Consider the following 26725-nt stretch of genomic DNA (forward strand, 5'->3'; position numbering starts at 1 on the left):
AAAGCCATTATTTTGGGTATTATAAAACCTTTCAAACGTTTACCCATATGCTTGAGTTAAACCATTTAATTAATATCAACATCGTAAACATGTCTGGTCCTGTTAAATAAACAACGCTGATAGATTTGGACTTTCAAAATGAAAACAGCATGGCAGCGAGCTTGGACTAGACGTACGTGGTTTATCTATAGAGTAAGAGATAAGATTCTCCCACAGTTCAGCATCATCCTGCTCTTTAGCAAACTCGATGGCTTTATCCACGTCTCCCAGCTCCTCCATGATCATCTGTAATGCTCGCCTGCAGTTCCCCATGCGACCTGCAGATAGAGCAACGACGACATTATCAGTCAACTCAGGCACAAAAGCTTAGGATGTGCATTTATCAAACCTTGTGCTAAACTAAAATCTTCTTCTAAACGAATAATTATACTTAACATCAATTAATACTTGAATAATTGCTAAATTATTATGTTTATTGTGGTAAAATGTCCTCAAAAACAAGCGTGTTCCTGTTTTCATGTAGAACTGCTTTAATCTGCCTTTCCATTCTTTTCTGTAGTTAAAAAACACACATGCTTAACATGTTGCTGGGAATCTGCTAACCTCTAAGTGTCCTAAAGACATTCAACTCTCAGAAAAGCTTTACATGATTGTTAGGCTCTGACATTGGAGGCTCCAATCCCACCCCAAAAAGAAATTCAGAAAAACATTATGCTAGAGTGAAATGTCAAAACCTTTCACCATTGAAAGTGATCGTCAGAAACTTAAAAAAACCCACAAAAAGTACTAAAGTATATGATTTTAACTGATGAATTTGTCATTTCTTTCTTATAATGACTGTTTTATGTAAGCTTTGATTTCTTATTTGAAATACTTGCTTATTATTGAAAATAAATAAACACCATTTTGCCTGAAAACATCTACTTTTTAGTCATGTGCATCATTAGTAATGCTAAATAATTTACTTCTGATTGAATAAGTAGTAAAATATTCTGTAAATAATCTATATATAGTAGCTATTAGCTACAATCTCATTTGACTACTAAAACAGCAAAAGCAATAAGGGTATTTAAAAAAACATCTACTGTTGTCGAATAAGCTCAACTTACATAATAAGATTTTTTATTAGATTTGATGAGGATGTGAAAAACAATAAGCACAAAAAGACCCTTTCCTTAGAAACAAAGCCCAGATCAGATCGGATATTTTGTGTATCTGCTCCCTGTTTGCTTTGACATTATGTGACTTGAGACTTATATAATTATAAATAAGACCACAGAAGGATGGCCTCACTGAGCAGAAATACAGTTTCCTCCACAAAGTGTCTCTGCTGGCAGATCTCTAGGGCCTACAAGAGAAGAAAATGTTCAGAGAGCAAAGATCAGACATGTATATAATAAGAAGATAAAAGAGCTGGTCATGTTTTACAGTTGTACCTTCTCCAGTGGACAGTGAGTGCTGTCTCTGAGGAAGGGGAGAAGGTTGGCTCGGTCGTACTCGGCATACAGACTGATCTGCTTCTCGTGATATCTCTGGCCCTTGTGGTGGTCTCGTTTAAACAGCTTGTGCAGGTACTGAGAGAAGACAATGCAGAGGCTTCGTTCAGCTGTGGAGGTGAACTACTACTTTGAGCAGATTTGATAAGAGGCCAATTGAGAAAAGAGAAACAAGATGGAGGTCGTCAAGCCACAGCTTTCCCATCTGTTCAGTTGGAGGACTTTGATATGTTACTAAATTTTAAACTAGCAAAGAAATACCAGTTAAATTGGTTACATTCTTGGTTAAGCTACAGAGCCTGTTTAAAGTGTGGAAACACCAAGTCTTTTTATAGTTTTTGTGACACATGCATGTTCCTTCCAGAGAAAGATCTGTAGATAGAGGAGTTCATATTTGACATTTTCGACTAACAGATGAACTCGGGTAAGAAGGAAAACAAGACAGATGTTTGTTACCACACTGTCTCACACCCACAGTCAAACATGGAGGAAATATATTTTTTGTTGTGGAGCAGGGAAGGTTTGAGCCTGGCTCCTGGCTCTAGGTGAAAGGAATACTGAACCAGCATGGCTACCATTATGTGTGACACCTAATGTGTCACACATAAAATTACATAATGTGACACCATGAAATTATGTCTGGACTGCAGCTAATTGAAACCAGCTTCATCACAGAACAAGACGTTGACCCAAAGCATACTGTACGTCCAAGTTATATAGAGAGAAAAAAGGTCTGGATTGTTATCGGTCACCAGACATAAATCCTATTGAATTCTACTGAACTATTACAATGTTTTTGTTAAACTGTACACTAATTATAAAGTTGTTTGTTCTTAATGATTAAAGCATGAAGAACATTACGTTTTAAAAGGAAAAAATAACAACAATACGAATAATAATAATAATAATAATAATAGTTTGCACATGTTTATATTTAAAATGTGATTTTTCAGTGATGTCAAGGTATTAATTTGTAATTAAAAATTGTATTGTACAAAATTCTTTCATAAATGTTTTGGTCTGATAATTTCCTGCAAAATATTGCCATTGGACTGCTTGCTGATTGTGGTGCCAATGGGATTTATCCCCTTGTTCCATATCTACAGGTAGTCGTCGACTTACGACCACGATTGGGACTGACAGACCGGTCGTAACACGATTTGGTCGTAAGTAGAGTAGGCTATGTACAGTACTGCGAAATGATGCCGGAAGCTGGTACGCACTGTCGTACGCGGCGGCTAGCGATTGTGGTCGTAAGTCGACGACTACCTGTATAGAGCAAAGCAGATGCTCTCACTTCCTCATCCGTAAACAGTAGGATAGATCAAACAGATCAGCCTCCAAAACTTCAACATTCATGCTAATAATGCAGTAAACACCATCACCTTATAGAACAGAAACAAGGCATGCTGAGTTTATACAAACGTGTTAGTATAGATTTACTGCATTCTAAAATCTAGAGACCAACTTTTTATACTTTGACGTCTCACTGGATTATAGTGAGTGAAAGGAAGCTTGTGCTTTTGTTTTCAGGAGCTTAAAGTGAAACCTGAATTTTGATTCAAATTATGAAAGGAGTATTCCAAATCAAAGCCAAAATCCTCAAAAGCCTAATAGGGACAGTCAACTGCACTTAATCAAACTATATGTCAGTCTTTCAGTTCTGAACTCTTTGAGAATAGAATTCCCTCATGTGTAGCTGATGCACTGCTCACTATACAGTACAACTACTCAAATTCTCAAAGTCTGAAACACTGCTAGTGAAATTATCGTTATTTATTTTTCTTGATATCGGTTAATTCCAGCATTAAGTCTGTCATTAGTAAATTCTAAGAACAAAAAACCCTGAATTTGCATAGTTGCTGCTTACCACATGCAACAACTCAGGTCTGTCTTTCAGCTCTTCAACCACTATGTCCACCTGAAGATTGAGAGAGGAAAAACAAAAAGTCAAGACACACCAGTAAACAGACTTTGTGTTGTTTTAATCCAAAGACTGAGAGCAGTGGGGTGAACTCACGGATATTTTATCTTCATTATCCAGCAGCATGTCAACAGCTTTCTGAAAAGCGGAGAGAAAAAGGCGGATCTTTCAGACATCTGTGACAAGTAATCAATGTGCTCTCCCCATGCCGCCCAACTACACGGCATCAACAAAGCCAATCTATAACTGCGCTGAACATCAGTTCAATAATACATATCAATTCACCACATCAGTTCTGAAACAAAGCCCTTTAAATAACCTTACCAATTATTATTTTTATATCTGTACTATTAATTGCTTAAAACTACAGTCTATCCTGAACTAAATTTGTTGTCTTATTACCAAATATCTCAGTCACAATAAAATCAAAATACATTTTAAATTAAAAAAATGCAACAAAAAAAGTTAATTTTTTGAATAAGAAATTTTTTTTTTATTTAGACTCTTCCACATATTAGGCTCCCGTCATGATGGTATTAATGAGCTTCATCTTTGTCTCTTTGTGCAACTGATCCCAGCTCACATTCACACAAGTGAGGAAATAATCACATATTAATAAATTTAGTTTTTACTACTTTTTTATCGGCTCATTGATCTTTTATTCTAATAAGGTGAACATATTTTAAAACTTGGCCAAACTTGCCATCTGCTTCATTCATCTGTTCTGAGATGGCATGGAAACCTCAGACACTTTGATCAAAACCTGAACTAAACCCTGAAAAACATTTACAGCTACGCTAATTAAACTGTCTCTTTACCCGGAATGATCTATGCACAGCGTTTTGGTAAAATATTTGTACTTAAACCTCATAAAAATCTTGTGGTAAAAACAGTCATCTTTCTGACTGGTTTCTCCAGACAAATACTTAATACTTTTTAACTAGGATTCATTCATGTTTTACTACATTGTCAAACAATATTTACAGTTTCTTTGTGTTTTTAAACCTGAAAGAAAAAAGCGTCTGTCACTTTATTAAAAATCTGTAGACCAACATGATGATGGCTCACCTCCTTGTCAAAGTCCATGAGAAGGACAATTTTGTCCTCAATGGAAGAAAAGAGGTTGTGTTTATGGATAAGCTGGAAGACGTCTTTGTGTCTCAGCCTCAGGTAGATATCCAGAGCACGGTCATAGCGCTGGTCATATGTGTATCTAACGACAGACATATGGCATTTTGATTATATTTGGAAATTTCAGATTTACTGTTCCAGAGCAAAAGTCTGCCCAGTAGAAATGGCAAGTGGAATTGTGGTTTGTCTTGAACCAATCCATTCGCCTTAAGCAGAGAGCACATCGTTTTATTTTGGATAAATCACTTCTCTCCATTATTTTATTATCAGGTTCTGGTACATTGCAGTACTCATCTAAATGAAGAATTGTGCTTTTATTCGGCACACCTTCAGTTAGTGGAGTAGGATTTAAATATATACTGTATGTCACATATACATTACAGCACAGTGAAATTCGTTCTTCCCATATCCCAGCTTGCTCAGAAGATGGGGTCAGAGCGCATGGTCAGCCATGATACGGTGCCCCTGGAGCACAGAGGGTTCAGGGACTTGCTCAAGGGCCCCAGTGTGGCAGCTTAGCGATACTGGGGCTTGAACCCCCGACCTTCCGATCAGTAACCCAGCGCCTTAACCACTAAGATACCACTCCACTCATCATTATGTCATTATAACATTATTACTGGTGAAGTAAATAACATTGATTATCTCTTCATCATGGCACTTGTTAGTGAGTGGGATTTATTAGGCAGCAAGTAAATATTTTGTCCTCGAAGTTGATTTGCTAAAATCTGAAAAATTGGTAAGAGTAAACATTTGAGTGAGTTTGACAAGGGCAAAACTGTGATGGCTAGATGACTTGGTCATAACATATCCAAATCTGCAGCTCTTCAGTTCAGTTCAGTATCTAATGAAAGTGGTCCATGGAAGGAACAGTGGTAAACAGGCAACAGGGTCATGGGCGGCCAAGGCTCATTAATGCACATAGGTGGGTGAAGGCTAGAGGTGAAGGCTAGAGGATTAAGACCGGTTGGACCAGATGACATACTGGTAGAAGCATGGAGATGTTTAGGAGAGATGGCAGTGGAGTTTTTAACCAGGTTGTTACAGGTAGTAACAAGATTTGGAGGGTGAGAGGATGCCTGAGGAATGGAGAAGGAGTGTGCTGATACAGATCTTTAAGAATAAGGGAGATGTGCAGACCTGCAGTAACTACAGGGGAATTAAGTTGATCAGTCACACCATGAAGTTATGGGAAAGAGTAGTGGGAGCCAGGCTGAGAGAAGAGGTGACCATCTGTGAGCAGTAGTATGGTTTCATGCCGAGGAAGAGCACCACAGACGTATTATTTGTTTAGGAGTGTTGCGGTTGCAGGGAGAAGAGGTGGAGAAGGTGGAGGAGTTCAGGTACCTGGGGTCAACAGTGCAAAGTAATGAAGAGTGTGTTAGAGAAGTGAAGAAAAGAGTGCAGGCAGGGTGGAGTGGGTGTTGAGTGGCAGGAGTGATTTGTGATAGAAGAGTATCTGCGAGAGTGAGGGGGAAAATTTATAGGACTGTGGCGAGACCTGTGATGTTGTATGGTTTAGAGACAGTGGCATTGAGTAAAAGACAGGAGGTGGAGCTGGAGGTAGCAGAGCTGAAGATGTTGAGGTTTTCGTTGGGAGTGACGAGGATGGACAGGATTAGAAATTATTTTTTTAGAGGGACAGCGCATGGCGGGCGTTTTGGAGACAAAGTAAGAGAGGCCTGATTAAGATGGTTTGGACATGTGCAGAAGAGGGACATAAAGTATAGGAAGGAGGAAAAGAGAAAGGCCAAGGGTCTTTAGATGCGCTATAATAATATTTTGCCTTCACTTGAACTTGGAAACCCAGACCTGTTCCAGCATGGTAATGCCCCTGTGTACAAAGATCTGGTTTACATGCTTTGTAGAGGAAGATCTTGAGTGGCCTGCTATAGAGCTCTGATCTCATCCCTAATGAACACCTTTGGGATGAATTGGAACGCTGACTGCACCCCAGGCCTCCTCACCTACATCAGTACCCGCCTTTCATAATACACTTGTGGCAGATGAACACAAATATCCATAAGCACACTCCAAAATCTAGCTAAATATCTTCCCAGGAGAGTGGAGGGAATTATGTGTGTTAATATCTGTTTATAAAGACACATGGTAGGTCAGACCTGAGTGATACGCCTATCAAGACTATAGCAGAATACTGTACTATTTTTCTTGTTCATGGACATGATTGAAATAGTTTGGCTATAATAACTATAAGCTCCTCAAGTGTCTTGACTATTATAACAGAAATAAAAACATGACCGCAGTATAATCAAAGATGAAATCCTTGAAAATACTTCACATCATGTTACTCACAATTCAGCCAATGTGGTGAGCAGGATGCTGTTGTTGGGGTCCTTTCTTAAGTGGTCTGTCACTGCCTGGACTATAGTCATGTTGTTGTAGAGCTCTCCTGGCCACTGTCGGATAAGCGTGGCAAAACCCTGCAGGAGATGAGCATTTAATTTTAAGTTTATTGTATAAAAAGTTTAACAAGAATTTGGAATTCCTGAAAAAGATATGAGTAATGAGTCACGGTGCAAAAACAGTCACTGAATGCTCTTCGTTGTCTGTGAAAAGTGCGAGATGCAATTCTCCTCATTAATACAAGTGATTTGGTATGTCATGTCAGCCGTTATTTTCTGTATGTTTATTTATTTATAAAAAAATTATATTTAGAATATTTTGGTGTTTAAGGAGTACATGCTGACATGTGACATCACTATATTATAACTGCCTGTCTGTTATATTATATACGTTATATATGTGTCCGCACATATGTGACATGTATATATTCCTATAGTTTTGGAATCTTCCAATTTTGTTATCCATAATGCTCTCAGGCCAAACAGAACTGTGGAACACAGGGTATATGTGCACGCCTTGCTCCATACAAGCCAAGAGTGGATATGCAAAACAGGCATGATGAGAGTTGAGCTGTGACACTCGTGTTTTTGTCCCCATTCATTTTCTATGGGAAAAAATTTGTCTTGTGATTAAAAACTACTTATTGGAAACCTTATAATAGTAATAGCACACGTCGCACAAACTCGAAAATCCGGCTGAATGGATGTTTAGTATGAGCATAACGTGAATAAATCTCGGCTGAGAACAAGAGTTTTTATGCGTACAACAGCAGATTATCTCACACTGATACTAGTACTAGGGGTGTAATGGTACACAATATTCACGGTTCGTACGCACCTCAGTTTTTAAGTCAAGGTTTGGTTCAATTTCAGTCAAGTCAGGGGAAAGAAATGCAAAACATAAAATTGCTTGCTGTTTTTTATTTTTTTATTAACGCAGTCCATTACAAGGATCCAAGGATTTGGAAATTCGAATGCAAAAGGAATTGCGACTCTATTTCAGTTATAGCAGGCTACACACGTGGTGCAGAGAAAGTGAAAAATCAAACATGGTAATTAATATTGCTATTTAAATCTGATGGTCAGCTCGAAAGACATGGGAAATTCAGTTACAAATTGACTTCGCTTTTATGTTTTAAAAATTTGGCAGTCATTGGCATTGCATTTGCAAAAGTGTAAACGCAAATGGTAATGCAAGATTTGCAATTGTGTTTGGATTATGTATCAAATTTATGTGTCAACAGCAATGCAGAGACTAAAAAAAACTTGCGGTCCACCACTTAATGTTCAAGAGGAAACTTAGATTTTAACTATGTTAAAAACATTATAGAAGAGGTTTTAGACTCGGCATCAGACTCGGCATCAGACCCGGCATCAGACTCTGTTTTTTATATTATTTACTAAATTATATTTTCTCTTGAAAATGGTACACTGATTTATAAAGTTGCACAACTTTTGCACAGATTTATTTAGATTAGTTTAGAATTTAAAGACTATTAATCAAGTAGCATTTTATACTGATCTAATGAAAATCATTCAACCTCCCTAACGTATATGTACACACTCACCTCATAGTCAGTCTTGAGGAATTCATGCAGGATCATCTCATAAATGGCAGGTCTGAGGCGCAGATCTCCTCTGGGTAAGTATTGACTGATGGCCTGGAGTCAGAGAGAGGTTTTAGAAAAGCAGTGTAACAGTCGTATGGCAAAAGTGTAACACGTGGGACTGAGCAGCAAGGACCTTTTATTAAAGCAAGAAAGGTAAATCATAGGTATAGCAGTGTGGGACCTCTGAAAGGCCTTAAAGCCCTCAGGAGATGTAATAGGTCAGTCTGCTCTACTAGAAAATGAAAAATGCTGCCAGTGTAAGGGGACTGATATACTGGGCAAATGCAGTGCAAACATTGTCTTTACAATTTTTTAAAAATGTACTTTCATCCTAAAAAATGTTTTTGTCTTACGTGCAAAAAAAAACCCAACATGTCCCTAATGAACACATCCAGACAATATGCAGCTTCGTTTTGAATGTTTCTGTGTAAATCAATGGCAAACTCTTGTGTCAGTTTCCTTCACTGTTCAGAATAACGTACCTTCAGTTGTCCAATTTCTTTGAATTTGTACACCTCCTCCTCCCACAGCATCATATTCTTCCCTAGCACTTTCTGGCACTTTCTGCAAGTAGAACAGAGAGTTACTGCATCATTTCTCATAATTATCTACCTTCTAAATATAACAGAAACTGTTCAAGAACCTCGCTGCAGCATCATAGTCTCCTTTCTCTACCAGGTGATTGATGTAGTCTCTTCCGATTTTCTGTACAGTCACGCAGACAATCAAAGTATTAAAATATGTACATGGATTGTCTGATTCTATAACAGGAATCAAGGATTCGGATGGCTTCTACCTGAACATCATGTCTCTTGATATTCTTGAAGCTGATCTCGGCTGCCATTAGTGCCTCCTGTAACACAGACCAACTTCAAACATTACTATTTTAACGATATATAACAACAGTTCCCAATATTTCCTAATCTGCTACTACGCAGACCTCATATTTCTTCTTGTTGAGCAGCCAGTCGATGTGGTCATCTTGGTCTCGTTCTTTAGCCACTACAATGTCTTTAGGGCTTATGATGTAGAACAGCGATTCTCCCTCTGAGTGCTCTATAGACAGATGATAGTTGGATTTATGGCTGGCTCAAGGCAACATTTTAACTCTGTGACATTCCAAAAATGGTTAAAAAAAATCTATTATTATGATATTAATAAAAGTTATATTTCTAATCCTTAAAAAAAAAAACCTGGGATATATTTAAACATTTATACTGTGCCGAAAACATAAATAAATTGTTCATATCAAACAAGTGGGTAAGTGGCGTTTCCATGTTTGCATATTTAATGTATTATACCAAAATGATCGAAACAAATTGAATTACGGTAAAAATGTCTCGGTATACCGGATCACTTAAACAATCGAATAAAAGATTGGATGAACTCAAAATGGTTTTCGTAAATGATTTAACTTTCCCTCTAGCCCTCCTTCCATTACCAAGTCTGTAGTCCCTGCATTCATTCTCCTGAAAGTTGCGGACAGTGAGAGCATCTGAAGAGATCTCCTCACAGCTCTCAGGCAATGGCTGGAGGATGTCTAAACGTGGACGTGACCTGAACTCTTCCTCCTGTGACAAAATCAAACACACACCCACTTCATACTTTATGTACGAAATTTCCCTATTGCATTTATACTAATCATCTTAAAATACAAGTTCTTATTATTGTAGGACTTTTTTCACTCTGGACAAACAGCCTACGCAAAACTGGATCTTTTTTGTAAACTTATAAAAAGATATCATTTTGTTCTACCAAAACTGCTAAATCCAATGCATTTAGGTACCTTATAGCAGCGGTCCCCAACCTTTTTATCGCCACGGACCGATTTAATCAGACAATATTTTCACGAACGGAAAATAAAATGATACGACCAGCATAGAAACTGGTATTTTCTAAATATGATAATAGTCATGAATTCACTGTATTGTTTTTTGTTCATTTTGCTAGCTTGATTGTTAAAATTTAGCAGTAATGTATTATGTGTTACCGGCCGGAGAATCCCCTTTAAGAAGGTAGCGGATGGAGGTAAGACATGTGACTGAGGCATCTTGACATGCATCAAGAGTGAGTCATAGACAGATGTGGCGGAGAGAATCTGGTAATTTTCCAAAATAAAACATCGTTCAGAAACAGATAATAAATAAAACGGAAATAATGTAAGTTATGTATTCTTTCTGTGCGGCCCGGTACCAATTAGGGTTGGGGATCACTGCCTTATAGTACAACAAAACAATTTCTTTCGGCTTCTCCCAGTAGGGGTCGCCACAGCGGACCATCCGCATGTTTGATTTGGCATGTTTTTACGCTGGATGCCCTTCCTAACGCAACCCTCCCCATTTATCCGGACTTGGGACCGGCACTAAAGCTTGTGCAACCCTAATGGCTGGGGTTGGTTCCCTGACCGGGGATCGAACCCGGGCCGCAGCGGTGAGAGCGCCGCATCCTAACCACTAGACCACCAGGGAACCTGCCTTATAGTACAATATAATGAGTATAATCTAATCCAATACACAATATAATCAAACATGAAGCACATTCACGCAGTTACAAATTTAATATCAGGGATTCAATCAGGGATTAATATCAGTGATTAAAGACTTTATGCAATAAACAAGACTTGTGCATACACAGATTTCATCCAACAGTCATGTAGTGAGAGAATTTTTAATAAGCATTCAGCAGTCTTATAACCATTGCCCCCATTTTCCTTCTTCCCCGAGTGTCTTTGAAAGTACATGAACACATTTTGTAGCTGCAGTTTTCTTAGATTTCACTCATCTCCTTTTTCCTCGAGTCAGTTTTTTTTTTTTTTTTTTCCAAAATTCCTCATTCTCCAAAATAGTTGAGAGGTTTTCACTTGACATACCAAGCATTGTTTATTGCAAATGTTTCACACAATATACTTTGCAGACAGATTGCTCTTACACTGTATGCTAGATTGCCAGTTTCAGTAAGTGCTCACAGCTTTAGAATTTGCTATGGATCACACCTACGCAGAAGAGCAAGGAAAATATGCTTCCAAATGGCAGATGTTCCAACTCAAAGACTCTTTGGCCTTTCCTTGGCATTACAGCTGTTTTCAAAATACATCTAGGCAGCTTTATCTCAGTGATGGTCACTGGACTCACCTCCCTGGAATACTTGGGAGGTGGTAGCTCAGTGGGTAAGGTGCTGGGTTACAGATTGGAAGGACAGGGGTTCAAGCCCCAGTATCGCAAAGCTGCCACTCTCTTGATCAAGGCCCTTAACCCTTTGCGCTCCAGGGATGCCGTATCATTGCTGACCCTGGGCTCTGACCCCAGCTTCCGAGCAATATGCAAAAAAACTGTGCTCTAATGTATATGGGACAAAGACTATTCTATTTATTGATCCCACAGGGAAGATGCGATATTTTCGCATATCCCAGACATATAAGAAGCTGGGGTCAGAACGCCAGGTCAGCCATGATGCAACCATGAGGGTTAAGGGCCTTGCTCAAGGGTTCCAAGAGTGACAGCTTGGCAATACAGGGGCATAAACTTCCGATCTGTAACCCAGAGCCTTAACCACTAAGCTACCACTTCCCTTCTTCCTGTCTCTGAACAACTCCCTAAGACAGAAGCACAGATGCTAGATTCGCTGTGATTGCCAGCCACTCCCTCAGCCCATCAATATGTGATGAATATATTACACTGCATACCAATTCAGGTTTAGATGTGTGGTATCAGAATCTCTTTCTCAGCCTCTCAGTATCAAGTTAAATGTTAAGACAATTGGCATATCAGCCTTGCTGGGGTTGTGGGCATTCCAAAAGCGAGTTATGAGCCTGCGGCTGGACCTTAAATGCCACAGACTGAAATGTGCCCTTGTCTCAGTGAAGGGCGCTCAGGAAATAGCTCAATGACAATACACTAACAGAAGGAGACCAGTTGGGAGTATTGTCCAATTGTATTTCACATTACAAATACAGCATCATGTCATATTTTGTGACTGTATTGGAGTCTGTGAGCATCTATATGCATGTGTAGAAGATAAATCCTAGATTAATCCATGCTGCCCCTGGGCAGTTACAAAGGGCAAAACAGAACAGTGATCTTAGTCCCTTTATTACACACAGAGTAGAAGTAAGGAATCTTACCATATGCTCAGAATTTTCTTTAACAAAGTAAAGAGTGACAAGCTGATCAGCCAAAGGTGCCAGTCCACTGATGAAGAACTCCGTCTCGAATGCTGACACTGCAAGAGACCATGACAATGTTGTTTTTTGTTTTTTTTTGCAATGAATATTTTTTAACAATATCTCAAAATGTTTTGGGTTTAAATGAGCTAAGAGTGAAAGCTAAGGCTTACCAATCTCAACATAGCGACTAGGTAAATCTCTCATTTCAGAAGGGTCACGGTCCTTAACAACACAAATCTAAACCAAACCAAAAAAATAAAAAATAAATATATTGATTTTGCCTAATACAAAATGTGGTACAGTAAGTCTTCCACGAACACATACACACCTTGACTGAAGTTCCCCAGCCGATGATTAGTGTAGTGTTATTTTTCCAGCAGAGACTACAGGGATACATGTCAGGCCTCAAGCTGGAGTTGTCCCGTAACACATTGGTGATTCGTTGCTTACTGCTGATGTCGTAGATCTTCACTCCCTGAACGAGAACAGAAATACGACCATCATGGTTCGATCTGGACTGCAAGCTATCTTTATTTTAACTTTCATTCACCATCCACATCATTAGGAAAACTAGGACACCTGCTCATTAGAAAGATCTCTAATCAATCATGTTGCAGCAGCACAACATCCCAGTGTGCTCTCTGTGACTTTAACAGTGTCCTCTCTGTGTTACAGAAACTGCCGATCTCCTGTAATTTCCACACACACCACAGTCTGTAGAGTTTACACAGAATGGCGCGAAAATAACTAAAAATACTGAGCGTGCGACACTCCTGTTAGTGGAAATTCCCTGTTGAGTCAGTTATACAACCAACAATCATGTTTCTTACACATACACACGTTCTGTTTTTGAGGAGTAACATGCTCACATCCAGATTATACAAAAATGAAAAAAAAAAAAAATTAAATAAAAAATTTCTCCACTTACAATTCAAGAAGCAAATTAATTCTGCACTCAACAAATGTAATGCAATAAAAATTCCAGATCATTCTAAATGCACAAAAGCTACTATTATGTTGCTGCAGTATTTTAATATATTGTATATATTCTACTTCTTTACATACAATTACACACCAACATTGTAATATTCCCAATGATATGAATTTATTCCTACAGTGTATGGTGTTATCGTACCACGTTGTTTGCCCAAGCGATGAGATTGGCCCTCCATTTGACGTTGGTAATGGTTCCCTCTCCCTCATGCAGGATGGACGTCTTCCAACGGTTCAGCCAGTTTCTCTCATACAGCTGCAACTAAAGGTCCAGAGAGACAAAGATGACAATTTCACTCAAATGGTTACCATTTCACACAAAAAAAAACCACTATAAAAATTTGTATTATAACTAATAATAACTAAGGTTAAGCTAATAACTAATCACCTTGGCTGATTTAATATTATGCAATTAGCTGAACCTATAAGATGCTCAGCATTTGACGATTATTTTACTAAAACCGGCACATCTTACTGCCTTAAAAGGTGAAATGTAAATCACAACAACTAAATTAGTTACGGTGATTAGTCTGTGTTGGGACTAGCTGAAGAACAGGCCATCTCATTAAACTGTGTTTTGTAGGTAATTCCAGCAGAGGGCAGGAGAACACAAAGTTTACACCTCGCCGATCTAATATACATCTATCTGCAAGGTGCTGATCTGGATCTATTGAGCATCGTTCATCATTTAAATGTACAATAAATTGTTTGCTTATAAAGTTGTTTCAACATTAGGCAAGAAATTGCGATATAGCAAAATACAATTATTGTTTAAGAATAAAAACAGTTTGCTGGTTTGATAATTTGCAAAATACTATAATTTACATAAGTAATAACGTATTAGTGATAAATAAACTGAAATCACAATTAGCTGCTTGAGAATTTCCCACTTATTCATATGACTTCAATTTAATAATGTTCAAAAATAAAATATTTAATTCAACTGAAACAAAATCTTTAAAATAAATGAATGAAATAAATAATAATAATAATGATAATAATAATAATAATAATAATAATAATAATAATAATAATAATAATAAATATTTATATTAATTAATTAAAAGAAAAAATGTTGCTTGTTTTCTATCTCTGGATAACAGAATTCAGAAAACTGAATATCAGTTGCAAATTTCTGTTTTACACAGTCATAACAGAGTATATGACTATATGCAGTTATAAACTGTGTTGTTCTAATCAGAATTCAGATACTGAAGGTAACGAAAAAAATATTAAAATATATTACAAATAATATTTTATCATTTGTGATAGCAGAATGCGTGGACGGTTGAAGTGAAAGTCTACATATCAGTCTGTGTCAGATAAAAATGCCAGTGCTAATGCCCCATGATAGAAATGAACCATTAAAAATATATATTTATATATTTAAGGGTTAAAATCGTTGTTTGCTTTAAACAAAAGTATCAGTTATACAGCAACAGTGACAACAGCTTTCTCAGTCCTCATATGTATTACATATGTGCAGTGTAATAGCTCGCTGTACACTGCACACTATTAGCACTAGTGTACGAACGGCTGGAGTTCAGTTAGTAATAAGACGTGTGCGATGGCCTTCTTGAGACAAGTGGTAGAATCGAATTTAGACCAATGCCACAACCTTGGACTAGCGTTACTATATTATATAAGTACGCTCATGAGAAAAGATTATATAAATGACCTTTCTTCATCATAAAGTGATTGGAATATTGCCCCAGACCAGACATTACTTTCTTTGCTTTTAACCTTCAATACATAAAGCTGTTCCATGGACACACTGCTGTCTGGTCTGGGACTCATAGACTTCATAGATGTAATAGCAAATTAAGTGGAAAAGATTCTACAAGAAAAACCAGTGGGCATGCCACAATGATCCAGCCCACTTAAATGAGAAGAACAAAGACGTTCTAGTGCACGTACACATACGTGACCTGACCTGTCCTGTCCTGTCTGTATCCTGACACAACATAAAGAATAGCTCGTTCAGAGCGGCTCCGATTCTGCACTTTGAGCTGTGTTAACAGATCACGGCACAGCAATGGGAGATGACACTTCAGGAGCCCTGCTGACGGAATTGAATTGCCTTTGAAAAGATGTGTCCTCAGTGGAAGCTGTATTGATTTTCATGGCGAGGCAGCATTATGGGAATCTTAAGCCGGCGAAACACAAGGTAATCAGCAGAAACGGGAAGCCAAAGGCAGCAGACACACTCAAACACTGGTTAAGACCGAGTTAGTGGACAAAAGCCATCGAGCATTTAATTACTTCTTATACGTGGTATGTGAAACGTATGTGCAGGCGTTTTTATGTGATCGGACTGTTTAGTTACGAATTGAAATGTTTGCAGATGCATAAAAAAAAAAAGTTTTTCGAGTTCTAATTCTTAAACGTATTTATCATTCTCCAGTGCATGTGTAAAGAAAATTGTGGTAAGCAACAGAGGTTTAGAAAATGCGCAGAGGACGGCATTATTGACGTCAGTCAGGTGATAAACATTGAATATAAGAAGTAAGTTGAAAATAGAAAATAGAAGTAAGAGCATTTAAATGCAATGTTACATTGCAGAATATAATGTATAGGAAGGGATATAATACATATTATATTTGTTTTAATTAATGCATTAGTGAATATTTAACATTAAACATTCATTCATCTTCAGAAAACTGTGCTGTCTTTATAGAATTTGAAATAAAACTTTATACTATGTGCTGTAAGAGAAAAAAAAACAATAAATATTGTGTAGTGTGGTGTGATGAGGCCTGTTATGAAAAAGTGTATTCTTCCACACACAGTATTTAACTGTAATTCTTACTGATTATATTTGAACAGATTTATATTTGATAGTCGCACTAACACTCGAGACTTTTACATTTAAAAAAAATGTACTTACCTAAATTTTAACCATAGCATTATATGACCATTACTATATTTTTTAATTGCCCAAAAATGTATTTTTTTTGTTAGCTGTTTATATTTAGGTAAATCTTCTAGTGAAAAGTGATCTACATTATTGTTTGTAATGTTGATTTTATGCTTTTTTTTCCCCCATGTGAAGCCTTGTGTCATTTAATACAACTAAATACAATGCATCGGTTCATGGTTACAGCAGATTCTCCTTGTGACTTACAGAAGTGCTTAGTAGTTTCCATCAAAATCCCTGTCACTATATTAATGCTATTAAATAAATCTTATTAAATGTAAATAAAAAAAGTAAGCGAAAATGTTTGGAGACTGGTATGATTATTATTATTTTTTTGCAGGATGAAAGCTGGATTCTAATTTAGCTCCATTTGCTACCATTTAATGCTGTGCAACACTTTAGATCCAGCACATCGTTCGAGGCACTTAACGCAATTTTAAAACCAGACGTTTTCCTGAGTGATGTGCTTGTTGTCCAGGATCATCTGGGTACAATACAGATCTTTTTTTATGTCGAGCCAGTTTGATTTCCCCTCACTTAATTCATGCCTAATTCAACTTTTTTGTAATTTGTCTTTAGATATTTGGTTATCTTATGTTATTCCAATTGTTGATATTATTTTATTATAAAAAAATATGTTAATCAAATAATTGTATTTTTTTTTAGTACTCACCCATATCAATAAAATCGGTATTTGTCTGGCTACAACCATTTAGACTTTATTTATTTATTTATTTTTAATGCTTTCAATCTTTGCATTAGCCTTATATATGCATAATTATCCCGAATCTTTTTAATAGAATTTTATTTTAACTTTTTTAATACAGTGTGTTTACTTATAGATTGAAGTCTTTAGGTTTTTTACACAACCACTTTTTGCCCAACCCTGGCAAAAGATACTTTAAAAAGTATTGTAAAATAAAATGCCAAATACCTGCACTTTAAATGCATAAAAATAAACTAGTGTATTATTATATTTAAAAAATAAAAAGTAAACACTTTTACATGGGAGCATGACTTTTTTTGCAAGCCTTCAATGAAAATTGGCCTATTTGATTTGTTCACTTCACCATTACACTCAGTTGATTCAGTAAACAATATTTGATAGCAACATATGCAACCTGTTAACAGATCAAATATTCCCATACAAATCCCTGTGATCTCCCAGGTGAAGTTAAGTTTTAAAGTAACCAACAGTTTAACGTTTAACAGTTTGCGAATGACTCATAATTGAATCCTAATTTAGTTACTTGGTGTTTGAAGGGTGACTTTACATCAGCAACACTGACTCAATGACAAAGAAGTCATTCATAGCAACTAGTTTCTAACTAATTAATCATTTGATTGTGTCAGGCAGTCATTCATGCAATGGTATACAAAATCCTGATCCTACTAAACAGCCACTTTAATTAGGATGCAATATACAGCAATCAAATATTTATTTTTTAATCACTGGACACCTATTCGAAAGCTTAAATCCTGCACACCTTCACCACCTTCTTCCAAATGGATCAATTTTCTGTTCTGATCTCATACAAGTCACCGTATTTGTATGATGTCATCATGTCGACTTCTTACAAATTATTTTTTTACAGTATTTTAAAACTAAAAAATACAAAACACTAAAAGTTTTGATACGAAATATGAAGCTATTTTCATCAACCCTACAAATACAAATGACAAAAATACAATTTTAAATTTAAAAATACCTTTTTTCAAATGCATGCATCATAAATACTGCACATCCCTAAACGTAGCATGAACAGCAATTTGAAAAAATATTCAGTAGTTTAAAAAAAAATGTCTTAAAGTAGGCACTAGATACAGTGAGGAAAATAAGTATTTGAACACCCTGCAATTTTGCAAGTTCTCCCACTTAGAAATCATGGAGGGGTCTGAAATTGTCATCGTAGGTGCATGTCCACTGTGAGAGACAAAATCTAAAAAAAAAAAAAAAAAAAAAAAATCCAGAAATCACAATGTATGATTTTTTTTTTACTATTTATTTGTATGATACAGCTGCAAATAAGTATTTGAACACCTGAGAAAGTCAATGTTAATATTTGGTACAGTAGCCTTTGTTTGCAATTACAGAGGTCAAACGTTTCCTGTAGTTTTTCACCAGGTTTGTACACACTGCAGGAGGGATTTTGGCCCACTCCTCCACACAGATCTTCTCTAGATCAGTCAGGTTTCTGGCCTGTCGCTGAGAAACACAGAGTTTGAGCTCCCTCCAAAGATTTTTTTTTGGGTTTAGGTCTGGAGACTGGCTAGGCCACACCAAAACCTTGATATGCTTCTTACAGAGCCACTCCTTGGTTATCCTGGCTGTGTGCTTCAGGTCATTGTCATGTTGGAAGACCCAGCCTCGACCCATCTTCAATGCTCTAATTGAGGGAAGGAGGTTGTTCCCCAAAATCTCGTAATACATGGCCCCGGTCATCCTCTCTTTAATACAGTGCAGTCGCCCTTTCCCATGTGCAGAAAAACACCCCCAAAGCATGATGCTACCACCCCCATGCTTCACAGTAGGGATGGTGTTCTTGGGATGGTACTCATCATTCTTCTTCCTCCAAACACGTTTAGTGGAATTATGAGCCAAAAGTTCTAGTTTGGTCTCATCTGACCACATGACTTTTTTTCCATGACTCCTCTGGATAATCCAAATGGTCATTGGCAAACTTAAGACTTGCCTGGACATGTGCTGTTTTAAGCAGGGGAACCTTCTGTGCCATGCATGATTTCAAACCATGACGTTTGAGTGCATTACCAACAGTAACCTTGGAAACGGTGGTCCCAGCTCTTTTCAGGTCATTAACCAGCTCCTCCCGTGTAGTTCTGGGCTGATTTCTCACCTTCCTTAGGATCATTGAGACCCCACGAGGTGAGATCTTGACAGTCATGTTTAGCTTCTTCCATTTTCTAATGATTGCTCCAACAGTGGACCTTTTTTCACCAAGCTGCTTGGCAATTTCCCCATAGCCCTTTCCAGCCTTGTGGAGGTGTACAATTTGGTCTCTAGTGTCTTTGGACAGCTCTTTGGTCTTGGCCATGTTAGTAGTTGGATTCTTACTGATTGTATGGGGTGGACAGGTGTCTTTATGCAGCTAACGACCTCAAACAGTTGCATCTAATTTAGGATAATAAATGTAGTGGAGGTGGACATTTTAAAAGGCAGACTAACAGGTCTTTGAGGGTCAGAATTCTAGCTGATAGACAGGTGTTCAAATACTTATTTGCAGCTGTATCATACAAATAAATAGTTTAAGAATCATATATTGTGATTTCTGGATTTTTCTTTAGATTATGTCTCTCACAGTGGACATGCACCTACAATGACAATTTCAGACCCCTCCATGATTTCTAAGTGGGAGAACTTGAAAAAATAGCAGGGTGTTTAAATACTTATTTTCCTCACTGTAGCTCTGAAACTCCTGGATTTGGCAGCTGTTATATAATAGGCGAGAACTAACTGGTAAGTAGGAATTGGCCAAGGATAAAATTAGGGAGAAAACAGACATAAACTGACATTAAATCAGAAAATATAAAATATCTATTTGCTGCAAGCTCAGCCAGACAGCTGGTTATTTCTACCACCAAAAATTTAACGAATCTAACTGAAGAGTTAATTGTATGCCATTATGAAAATGTCACTGTGCTGCAGTGAGGTCTTCAAATGGAAAAGGAGAAGCTGACTTGATTAGATCATTGGAGCCTACTTTACTAAACCTCTTATTACAGTCATTAAAACCTAACCCTTTCTTTTTTGACATTTTTGCAGCCCCCATGGATTAGTTGTTAGTATGTTTCAAAAGAAATGCATTAATATAAATCTGTGATTAATCTAGCAGTTGATACTACTGTCAGAACTGCTATTATAGAATATTAATCAATCAGATGAGTCAATACACTGATACTTGAAAGCATTTGTGCAGAACATATCACAATATTTGGGTTTGATCATTTTGAACAAAAATAAGTAACACAAAATGGACGTATCTGCTGCGATATAATTTAATTGAGTTTCCTAGGATTGATGTGTGACCCAATTTGTTTTTAGAATCAGGTGCAAGTCTACTTTAATTTGTGAATAACGAATTGGAGAAGGGACATTTTAAACCAGTTAAAGGGTAATCACCTTTAACCTATTTTTCATAAATATATGCATTTTATTTATTGTTTTTATAAAGAATTTTTTTACAATTATTACAAAAAAATTATTCGTATTACAATTGATAACGATCAATTTATACTCAGTAATACTAATCATTTACTTATTTATTGTTGCCTTGAAACATTTTAATCACTTTTAATTCAGTCCACTGATTGTGCTATTAGTAATAAAGCAGTCTGTCAGTGGTATAAAAGACTATCACTACACTTATAATGTATAATCACATTTCCCTAACCCTACAATATACAAGACTTATCCAAGGCACAAATGCATTATTTTGTTTGCAAAAATGTAAAAAATATGATTCTCTATTTATGCTATAAACTCTGTATTTTCAGGGTGACACGGTTTCCTCAGAAAAATAAGTGTGTATTTGTTTTAGTCCATGTTCTACATGTTGCAGACACTATGGCACTCTGGGTAATGACTGTTATTTGTTCCACACAGGGAGACAACACCTCTCCCAGTGAACACTTTGAGAAAATGGACCTCTTTCTTGTTTGCTGTCTTTCTGTTCTTTCTATCTTTTTGACCCTGCTACAAGGCCAAGCTGTATTTTAGCTCAAAAAAGCCAAAGATTTGGAAGCTGTAGTGTTTAGAGCTTATTCTTTAGATGGGAAGGAACGGCAAAAAGATAGAAGAAATGTTGCCTGGGTGAAAGTGTTATTTTGTATTATTTAATACTTGAAAATTACAGGAAATATACATGATGAAAGTTTTGGCTTTTGCTAATATGTAGTTATAAATCAGGTAAAATACTGTACCTTGTTTCCACCGGTTACAAACTGTTTGTTGTTTGACTTGCTGAACTGAGGATGCAAAGCCACCACCTGGAACACATACAGAAAACTGACTTCAGAACATGAAAAGGTTAACCAACTGGAATTAATACCTTAATCTGAACTGTATTATTTAATCAAATGTGCATAAAAGATAGAACTGAAAACATCATGGACAATGTTCAATTCACATAAAATGAAGGTTTTACTTCTTCTACTCCTAACCCCTTTTGCCATTCTTATATTAGACACAACTGAATCACTTGAACATTATATGAGAGTGATCCAAGCTAAGGAAGCCCCAGAGAAATCAATTAAAACTGATGAAGAACTGAAGCATAATTTGAAAAACCAACAGAGCGATTTCTGACACGACGTCAAACTTTAAGGGAAAACGTCTACTGACACCAGCAATCTGCTAGAAGAAAAGAAGTGGATGTTACCCACAAAAACTTACTTTGACAGGACAGTCAAAGTTCTCATGGAAGCCTTCTCTGGTGTAGAGACCAAGCACCTGCACCTGAGAGGTCAAAGATAAAGAAATGTCAAAAGAAAAATAATTAAAAGAATAGATAAAATGACTGGTTTTACTTATGAAGTTGACCTGGACCACATATCACAAACACATCACATCTTTCAGCAGACAAGTTATACATCCACTAGGCTCCCAATTAGTGGACAGGTCAACTCCCTATGCCCTGACAAGACATCATAAAGCGGTCTTAATCTGCAGCTCTGCAGTACTCCCTGAAGGCTACAAGAAAACCTTAACTTAGCAATTCAATTACACCTGTCTGTGTGAGCTAAGGAAAAAAAAAAAAAAAGTGTGTGTGAAGTCTGAAAAGAAAGTTGTTCCCAAATAATAACTCAAGCAGGAAATATCATGGTTATATCATTGTCATATCATGGCATATCTTAGTATATCTGCTTGCTATCAGGGTTAACAGGTCCAGGTGTGTGCTGAAATAAAACAGAACCATGGTCAGATCCAAGATAAACCAGTATGCATGTGTTCAAAAACATATTTAAGAAAATAAGAATTGAAAAAATTAAATAAAAAACTTTGAACCACCAATCAAGGACTTTTGTCTCATGCCTGACATATCTCAGTTATTGAAGCAGAGGATAAGTGGCACCAACGTTAACACCTCTGTAGAGTGAACAATGGCTGGTGCATCGATTTTAATTGGCACAGTCACAGCACCGGCCTCAACGTTGTCGTTTGTCTGCTATCTGTACTAAAATCAGTCTGAGAAAGCCACCCGCTGTGGTGCCGATTAGCCTGGTCAACCCTACTAAATGCTCATGTCTAGATCAATGAGCAGATATAGGGACAAAAAGTAAAGAAAGCATAAATTGGTGGTTGAGAAAAAGATATTTTATTTAATGTATTTTAAATACTTTGGTGTCTTTCATAGATGCAAGATTCAATCTTATTATTCATTTCATCAAGAATATGTTAAATTAAAAAATAATTATTCATAGTTATATTTTATACCACAGTGTTGCTGAATGTCTAATTGTGTTTGGTCAGATATTAATTTTTTATTATTTTATACATTTATTTATTTTACAGCTTAACAGCTCTGGAATTAGTGCTAACTAAGTTGCTACGAAAAAGACTTTATAGTCACTACAACACCAGTGATAACTAGATCAGTTACTGAAACAATATTAATACGTTTTAAAAATAAATACATGTTCTGCATTTTTCCTGGTATGTAATGCAATCTATTAGATCAAAAAGTCTTAAACCAGTCAACAGGAAGTCCACTGAACAAAATCCTGCCCATGCCTGCACATTGGAGAGATTATTTCCGTGTTACTTCACCATGACAAAATAACACAGACAGCAGTAATTACTGGTGATAAACCTAGGTTATTGTGTGGTGCAGGGACTCTTGGACACTGAAAAAGGACTTGGCATCTCGCTCAGTTATCGTCCTCCTCAAGCAGGGCAGCCCCCAGCCGGTAATGTGCAATCCCGTCACAATCGGCCTTACTAGGTGCATAGGGCTTAGGACCAAACTGAAAAAGTACCAGAATGTATAACTAAACAGCAGACAAGGTAGAGAGAACATTTGAACTAGCCGACTAACAGAAGATTGTTAGCCAGGAGACAGAAATGAACAGTTAACAGAAGACATAAGATTAAGAAGACAGCAGTGATCCATATAAAGCCTGTTGATAAAACTACTCTCAGAGACCCCTTGTAAAAGACATTATACTATCCTTTGGCAAGAAAAAAGGTAAGACAATACCAAAGAGCATGGTGTTGTCTTTGCTGTCAAGTTGAACTTGCTGCTAAAAATAAGTGATCTAGGTTAAAATCGAGATAATCCAGAAAATCTTGTAACTGATGGTCCCATGTGCCGATGTTTCACTCCTATTAGATCAAGACCAGTATTAGATTAAGGATGAATTATATAACTAGATGAAGGTTGTCCTATAGGCAAGAACAACTAACAATGCTCTAACTTTAAAGTCAGAGAGGGTGCTGATCATGACCCCCTGGCCCAGGTTTCTCCACCTCAGAAATGCCCTCATGACACTTTCATGGTCTGAGGGCTTTGTAAAACTAATCAATCACTTATCGCTGTGAAATCAGTCCAAAAATGCTTACTTCTGAATCACTAGGAAAACCATCCATAGATACAAATAGTACGGCATACCCAGTGTTCAATGTGCATATACAAATCTCTGGGATCACAAACACTCAATCACCCCAAAACCATTACCACCCCATGCCAGAGGGAAATGCCAAGCAGAGATGGAATCAAATCAGGTTCACTCCTTACATCACTGCATTCTCAGCTTTTGAAAATAATGAGAGTATGACTCTTGACTTGTGCGAAGCCAAATCACCCAACATTAATGTCATTACAGCTTAGCACTGCTAGAACATAGACACCTCACTTACACAGAGGCAGAGAGATGCAAAGTCCAAAAACAGCGCCAAAACTTTGCACATGGTCCTTCACTTGGAGCAAAGTGGCACTGCTACTAGGGAAAATCTTAACAGCAAAGGCAAAGAGCTGGAAAGGTGTAGGGTGGGGTCGCTGCAACTTATGGTAAACCATCATGTTGGACACTGCTTGACTTTATTGAGTGGTTCAAGATGCCAATTATTGAGGAAATAAGCGAGGTCTTAGGCAACCTGCACCAGGAATAGATGGAGCACCACCAAAGGTCTTTAAGGATGCCTTAATCACTTTGCTGACCCCCTGCTGTGTTAGTGCCGGGTAGACATTAACCTATTGTGGTTAAGGTGTTTAATCACTTGACAAGGTATATCCTAAGCAGCAATGTGGTTTCAGGTACAAAAACACACTCTGCCACTAAAGAGCAGAGGCAGCTTCAGTGCCAAGACTGGATGTCCACCCTATTCATACAATCATCTTCACCCTCCCAGTCTCTTCACACTGCTGTTGCAATGTTTGCTCCAATGGTTTGGCCATGTTCATTGATTGTCAGCTTGGTGAACTGCCTCTGGAAAGAGAACAGAAGGTTTTGGCCCTACCTCTGTTTCAAAACTATTACTGTTAAAGATACTTTAAAGAAAACTTGGACAAGCAAGTCGTCAACTACAAGCAAAGGAAGCAGGAGCTGCAAGATAAGTTTCTAAAAGGAGAGGCCAAGCTAAAATGAGGTGCAGAGGAGAAAACTATAATCAGAAAAATGACCAAAGAATGACTCCTCCTGATACAAATTTTCAGTGCACAGATTGATGGTCATAGAAAGCTGACAGATGCCAAACAAACAGAAAAAGTACTGTTCAACAAAAAATGTAATTACTTTCAACATAACTGATGGAACTTTAAAATGCCTAATAACAATAATGAGAAATTGCCAAACTATTTTTTTTTTTATATAGAATTTTATGATTTAGTCATTTAGTTATTGACATCTTTTAACAGTCATTCAGAAACCTTTACTGAATTTGAGCATGTAACCAACTGGCTCAATCAATAGAATATAGATATAAATAAATCCACCCCAATTCTAAAATAGTTGGGGCACTGTAAAATGTAAACAAAAATGGAATGCAGTGATTAGCAAATCTCATAAACCCATATTTTATTCACAATAAAACATCCATTTCAATAGCATGACTTCGTAGTAGAAGAGTCTGGGTTTTGAAGTGATTTGCCTGAAGTCTAGACCAGGGGTTTTTCAGGTCAAGGACCCCTTAGACGATAGAGACATGGGGCAGGGACCCCTGATGCAAAATGTATCAAACAAACCCACTGATAATAATAGAAACCAATCATATTACACTAGTTATATTATGTCAAAACAATTAGAACTATTTTATTGTACATGCATCATTGTGTGTATATTTTCAAATCTTTCAGATTTATGCATCATAACAGTTTATGAAGTTGTTCGCAGTTGTTTTTATTTTAATAGATTTGCAGTTTAATACATTTTCCTTTTACTATGAGGTGAACTATTACACAATTATATGAACTTGATTTAATTTTAATAGAACTTACCATTTGATTTTACTGTCAAGTGAACAATTACACATTTAAATAAACACCAGCTATAAGTTGAATAGAATTTAATGTAATAATTATTCTTTAATTACATATTTTAACCTTCACAGATTTACCCATGTTTTTTTTAAATAATTATTTGCGATTCAACATTAATTAGCGGACCCCCCTTGATTACCGCTGCAGCCCTCCGGTTAAAGACCCATGGTCTTGAACTTCTTCCGTTTAAAAACATTTGCAGCATCATGAAACAAAAAAAACAACAAAGGACACCCATTTGACACCCACACTGTTGAGCAGGTAGAATCCTGTACCAGACACATATGGGACAACATTCCCAAAACCTCAGCAACTGGTCTCCTCAGTTCCCAGATGTATATGGACAGAAGACGTGATGTTACATGGTGGTAAACATGGCCTTGTGAGAGTTTGTCATTTATCTGGTTCAACCCATTCTAATGCCAGCAAAGAAGACACAGCTTACCTTTCCATCCTCTGAGCAGATCCCCACATACTCTCCACTCTCATCCAGACTGATCTGATTTATCTTCACTGAACTCTGAGAGGTCAAGAGACAGAGATTGATTAGTTACTCTGGTATTTCCAGCCAAAACAATTCTCTGCAAATCTCAATACCACAAAAAACAGGGCATACAGAAATAAATTAGATATAAACA

The 26725-nt window shown here is 37.1% G+C and overlaps 1 protein-coding gene across 1 annotated transcript in view; it reads right to left on the reverse strand.

Annotated features, from left to right (window-relative positions):
* Positions 1 to 26725, reverse strand: part of vps41 (VPS41 subunit of HOPS complex) — a 47028-nt gene that overhangs the window by 4217 nt on the left and 16086 nt on the right. Inside the window, exons 5-24 of the mRNA XM_046877732.1 lie at positions 26533 to 26607; positions 22007 to 22069; positions 21535 to 21600; positions 13822 to 13941; positions 13015 to 13161; positions 12857 to 12923; positions 12645 to 12742; positions 9966 to 10095; positions 9465 to 9580; positions 9321 to 9377; positions 9168 to 9229; positions 9007 to 9088; positions 8483 to 8575; positions 6865 to 6992; positions 4489 to 4633; positions 3517 to 3558; positions 3367 to 3417; positions 1437 to 1574; positions 1294 to 1348; positions 177 to 317 (exon numbers count right to left, since the gene is read on the reverse strand). Of these exons, the coding sequence (XP_046733688.1) occupies positions 177 to 317; positions 1294 to 1348; positions 1437 to 1574; positions 3367 to 3417; positions 3517 to 3558; positions 4489 to 4633; positions 6865 to 6992; positions 8483 to 8575; positions 9007 to 9088; positions 9168 to 9229; positions 9321 to 9377; positions 9465 to 9580; positions 9966 to 10095; positions 12645 to 12742; positions 12857 to 12923; positions 13015 to 13161; positions 13822 to 13941; positions 21535 to 21600; positions 22007 to 22069; positions 26533 to 26607 (1876 nt within the window). The remainder of the gene's footprint in view (positions 1 to 176; positions 318 to 1293; positions 1349 to 1436; positions 1575 to 3366; positions 3418 to 3516; positions 3559 to 4488; positions 4634 to 6864; positions 6993 to 8482; positions 8576 to 9006; positions 9089 to 9167; positions 9230 to 9320; positions 9378 to 9464; positions 9581 to 9965; positions 10096 to 12644; positions 12743 to 12856; positions 12924 to 13014; positions 13162 to 13821; positions 13942 to 21534; positions 21601 to 22006; positions 22070 to 26532; positions 26608 to 26725) is intronic.

Source organism: Silurus meridionalis, chromosome 21, assembly GCF_014805685.1.
Source record: "Silurus meridionalis isolate SWU-2019-XX chromosome 21, ASM1480568v1, whole genome shotgun sequence".
NCBI classification, from domain to species: Eukaryota; Metazoa; Chordata; class Actinopteri; order Siluriformes; family Siluridae; genus Silurus; species Silurus meridionalis.